At 45.3% G+C, this 5,317-nt stretch overlaps 1 protein-coding gene across 6 annotated transcripts in view; it reads right to left on the bottom strand.

The window, feature by feature from the left end:
• The window catches only part of ptk2ba (protein tyrosine kinase 2 beta, a), a 125,721-nt gene that overhangs the window by 38,927 nt on the left and 81,477 nt on the right, over positions 1-5,317 (bottom strand). For all 6 annotated transcript variants that reach the window (XR_007262860.1, XM_048600860.1, XM_048600861.1 and 3 more), the window contains exons 15-16: positions 2,981-3,078; positions 1,690-1,774 (exon numbers count right to left, since the gene is read on the bottom strand). Coding sequence is in view for 5 of the 6 variants with exons in the window: in XM_048600860.1 (XP_048456817.1) it covers positions 1,690-1,774; positions 2,981-3,078 (183 nt within the window). In the remaining variant the exon portion in view is untranslated. The remainder of the gene's footprint in view (positions 1-1,689; positions 1,775-2,980; positions 3,079-5,317) is intronic.

Genomic DNA, 5,317 nt, shown 5'->3' with positions numbered 1-5,317 from the left:
TCTCTCTCTCTCTCTATTTCCCCTGGTCTGCCCCGGTCTCTCTCTCTATTTCCCCTATTTCCCCCGTCTCCCCCGGTCTCTCTCTATTCGCCTTGTCTGCCCCGGTCTCTGATGTGGAATTTCCAGGAAGTAGCTGCACTTTGGCCTGATTCTATCTGGTTTTATTAAAATCATCCTTCTCCCAGTTCAGAACTTTTATTTTCACTCTATCTTTGTCCTTTTCCAGAATTTCCTTCAATCTCACTGAATATAGTCACCGTTTTCGAAATGCTCCCCCCGTCACAGCTGCCACATGCCCGGCGTGGAATCCCGAAATCCCAGCCCAGCATCGGCTCCTCTCTCCTAGGGCTTTCCCCATCCTGGCTTAAAGAGTTCTCCCCAACATCGTGTATGAACTGTGCCCTCTCCAAACGTTCATGCTTTGTCTATCCCAGTTAACATTAATTGATGTACTGTTGTCCCATGTACTAACATACAGAGAGGTGTTGTTTTGTGAGTTATACAGGCAGACCATACAGTACAATGTGCCTCAGCGTAGCAGAACAGAGTGCAGAATACAATGTGTTACAGCCGCAGAGAATGGGCAGAAAGACAGCAAAATTAACATTTGAGAGGTCCATTCAAAAATTGTGGAAGTTGAAATTCCCCATGATTATTACCTGATCAATTTTGGATTTCTCTGATATTCACGGACATATCTGTCTTTCTATCTCTCCCTGGCTGAGGGTTGGGTTGTGAGGGTCTACACTACAGTCCCAGCAAAGGGAGTGATACCTTGGTGTTTTTAGGTTCTACCCAAATGGCCTCACTTGAGGAACATTCTAAGATATCCTCCCTCCTCAGTGTAATAATCAACTCCCTGATCAATATTGTGACCCCACTTTCTCTTTTACCATCCCCTCCATCTCACCTAAAGATTCTATACCCTGGAATATTGAGCTACCAGTCCTGCCCCTTCCTCAACCATGTTTCTGTGAGAGTAACAATATCACATTCCCATGTGTTAATCAGCACTTTCAACTCATCTTACTCCCAAGACTCATTGCATTGAAATAAACACATTCCAGCCTTACCACACTCCCTTATGTCTTAACTATATGCACTGCCTGATAGACAGACTTGTTTATTTCACTCTGTACCTTTCAATGCATCACTTCTGACTTATTTCTCTTCCATTTGCAACATTTTACTGAGTGAAAGGTGTGAGATAAATGCACAACAATCTGTAACTCATCCACTCAGCCCTATGCCCAACACCTTCCAAGTTTTGTTCAGAACTTGAACATTGCTGAATAAAGACACACTTTGTCACATCTTTCCATCTTGTATTTATTAGGACACTTTGCAAGAATACCAACTCAAGGGGAAGAACAAGCGGAGAAATGTTGGCTTTCCTCTTAGATTGGTATTTCTTGTGAACTGTCTTGATGAGTGCAAGATGAAAAGCTTTGGCAAAGTGAAGCGAGCCGTTCCACTTAGTGTATTATTTGTTGTGTAGCCTGCGCTAGTGAAGGCCTTACCCTGTTCTCGAGGGGGATTCCCTGAACTATCCCTGATGGTTATATTGGTTGGAGTTTGGGTAATCAGACAGACAGATACAGCGACAAAGTAAATTGTACTACACCCTCATTGGTAACCAGGAATACATCCAGTTCCAAACAGAACAAATCATAGGTAAACAAATCTTACTTCCTTCAACCAGGAACTTCTCCTTTACTTCAAGTGAGCAGTCAGTCTTACAGGTTTTCACTGCAACAGAGATGTGTTCACCTCTCTGTTTAGGGAAAAAAAACAGGAATGCAAGAGCAGACATGGATTGTGAAGAGTAATGTGACTGTTGAAATCTCACAAATTAAAAAAAAAAGAAAACTCAAACTGTCTTTAGAAAAACATTCTCTAAAATTGACAGCACTTTCAGGCAAGGCAAGGTGGTGTTCTCATTAAAAGCAAAATACTGCCAATACTGGAAATCTGAAATAAACACAGAAATTGTTGGAGAAACTCAGCAGGTCTGGCAGCATCTGTGGAGAGAGAAACACAGTTAATGTTCCCAGTCTGATATGACTCTTTTACAGGACCATTCCAAAGAGGAGTCAGACCTTATCTGGAGGGTGGTGAGGGAGCTGGTAGTGATGGAGTGGGCTAGCAAATGGGGGGAGGTGAGTCTGCCACTGATAGAGAGGAACACCAAGTTGGGTTGAGAGGGGTTCAGATTGCAGTGCAGAGAGTGTCAGATGGGGGATAGGCTCAAGCAGATGGATGAACAAGGCCACAAGTTCCCTTGACTTTCCCACTCAGATGTGGTCAGGTCACTAACAGGGAGCTTGTATCGATCAATTGCAGCCTAATGTTAAGAGATCCAGCAGCATTTCCTGCTCATTTCATGTAGAACTCCTGGGTTTTGGTAATTAACATTATGTAACCCAGACCGACTGTAACCAACAGGCAATTACAACATCACAGGCAACTCTCACATTGGGCACAGGGTCAAGGCCAGGTGACAAGGGGAGAATCAGAGGGAACGCATTGAGGAAAGGAGTTGGGGGGGTTGTGCAGGAGGTAAGGAAGGAGTTGAGGGGAGGAGTTTGAGGGAACGTGTTGCTCAAATCCAGTGAGGGGGAGCAGGAAAATGAGACCCAATTCCTCTCGTACAATTGTGGGGAGAGGGTGGAGGCTGCACTGCATCTTTTCTACATTTCACAGACCAGGAGCAGGCAGGTGGGACGAGTTTAGTTTGGGACCGTGTTTGGCATGGACTGCTGTATGACTCTATGAGAAATTGTAAAGTTGTACAGATCAGGAGCCTCCCTGTATTGGGAAGAATCCAGAATCCCGTTTTGGCAATCCCCTGAGTTTCACAGCTGTATTCAGGGACATTTCTGGGAATGTATAACGCCTAATATAATTAATGGAAAACGTTCCAGGAAAATTCTCTCACACAAAGGACAAACCATAAAAATTAATCCCTTGAATGACTCACTGCTGTTTTGTAAACTCCTTCAAAAACTTGGCCAAAGAATCCTTCACCCAGAATTCGGCCCAGTACGATATTGTCTCGTGAGACTGCGTTCTGAGGAACTGCAAGAAAGAGAGAGTGAAATAAGGATAAAAGTGACACTGAATAAACACAAGCAGCAACACAAGACCCTAAATCACAACTACATAGAAATGCTGGAACCCAAAACACAGAAAGCAGAAACATTGTGCTCTGATCTCAGTTTGTGTCACTACAGAACAAGTCAGATCCCACAACAAAACTCGGCTTGATAGATCACAGTGTTTTTATTTAATGTGGTGGTCTTTCACGGAAACATCATCACTCCAGGCTGAGATTTAGTTTTAACAATAAATCAGGTGTTTATTACACACAAAAAATGCAATCAAAACACAACACAGTGTGAAAGGGTTCAAAACATCCAGTACACAGAATTCACATCAACTCAGAGACATTTTCTTTCCCTTTCCAATCAGAAGGTTTGAATTAACTTCTCCTCAGTTCTGGTGCTCTGAATGCTTTTCGTTCAATCCTCACATAACTAAGAGCTTAGACTTTCTCAACTTTAAATAACCAATGCAGATTTCTAACCAAACACATCTGTCTAGAAGTGTAACAAGCTCAGAATTTCAGTGAAGATTTGTAGCTCAGGTGCTGGTTGTAGATGTTGGTGCATTCGCCGAGCTGGGAGGTTTGATAGCAGACGTTTCGTCCCCTTACTAGGTGGCATCCTCAGTGCTGTGGACCCTCCTGTGAAGCACGGTTGTCCTGTGCTGGTTCAAGTTTATATGGCCTGGTTTTTGCTTCTTTCAGTAGGTGCCAGTTCCAGTTGTGTGTAGTAAGGATCAGTATATCGGGTCTAATTCAACGTGTTTGTTGGTGGAGTCCGCGGATGAATGCCAAGCCTCCAAGAATTCCCTGGCTGTCCTCCGTTTGGCTTGTCCTATGATAGTAGCGTTGTCCCAGGTGAAAGTGTGGTTTTTCTTGTCTGTGTGTATTGAAACCAAGGACACCTGGTCGTGTTGTTTAGTTGCTAGCTGGTGTTTGTGGATGCGGGTTGCTCATTGTCTGCCTGTTTGTCCCACGTAGTGTTTTGTGCCGTCTCCGCATGGTATCCTGTAAACCACATTCATCCTGTCCATGGTATCGATTGGGTCCTTAACACTGGTCAGTTGCTGCGGGTTTGTGCGCTGTCATGATTCATAGCGGTCTGAGTTGTCTGGCCCTCAGTTCTGAGGTTTTTTTTTTATAAACGGTATGGTGGCTATTGTTTTGGGTTTCAAAAGGGCTGCTGCATACTGCAGCATCCCCGATCTCCAAAAAGAAGAAGAAGAAGAAGACCTCTACAAGGTCTTCACCAGGAATAGATACCCCCACAGCTTCACCCACAGATGCCTAGCCAACACACAACACAATCAGGACACACCAAAACCCTAAACAATAGCCACCATATCGTTTATAAAAAACACCTCAGAACTGAGGGCCAGACAACTCAGACCGCTATGAATCATGACAGCGCACAAACCCGCAGCAACTGACCAGTGTTAAGGACCCAATCGATACCATGGACAGGATGAATGTGGTTTACAGGATACCATGCGGAGACGGCACAAAACACTACGTGGGACAAACAGGCAGACAATGAGCAACCCGCATCCACAAACACCAGCTAGCAACTAAACAACACGACCAGGTGTCCTTGGTTTCAATACACACAGACAAGAAAAACCACACTTTCACCTGGGACAACGCTACTATCATAGGACAAGCCAAACGGAGGACAGCCAGGGAATTCTTGGAGGCTTGGCATTCATCCGCGGACTCCACCAACAAACACGTTGAATTAGACCCGATATACTGATCCTTACTACACACAACTGGAACTGGCACCTACTGAAAGAAGCAAAAACCAGGCCATATAAACTTGAACCAGCACAGGACAACAGTGCTTCACAGGAGGGTCCACAGCACTGAGGATGCCACCTAGTAAGGGGACAAAACGTCTGCTATCAAACCTCCCAGCTCGGCGAATGCACCAACATCTACAGTGTAACAAGCTGCACTCTTTCACCGAGGTCACCTATTCCCATAACTGCTCTGAAAAGTTTTATTTTTCCAGGGGAGACAATGCTTACTTCTGATCTCAGTCAGGTCCCCTACATATCACTGTATGATCGACGGAGGGAGCGCCGCGCTGTCGGAGGGTCAGCGCTGAGGGAGCGCCGCGCTGTCGCAGGGTCAGCGCTGAGGGAGTGGGCACTGTCGGAGGGTCAGCGCTGAGGGAGTGCCGCACTGTCGGAGGGTCAGTGCTGAGGGAGTGCC

The sequence above is a fragment of the Rhincodon typus genome, chromosome 9 (assembly GCF_021869965.1).
Source record: "Rhincodon typus isolate 14 chromosome 9, sRhiTyp1.1, whole genome shotgun sequence".
Classification (NCBI taxonomy): domain Eukaryota; kingdom Metazoa; phylum Chordata; class Chondrichthyes; order Orectolobiformes; family Rhincodontidae; genus Rhincodon; species Rhincodon typus.
This window is presented reverse-complemented; position numbering and strand designations above follow the sequence as displayed.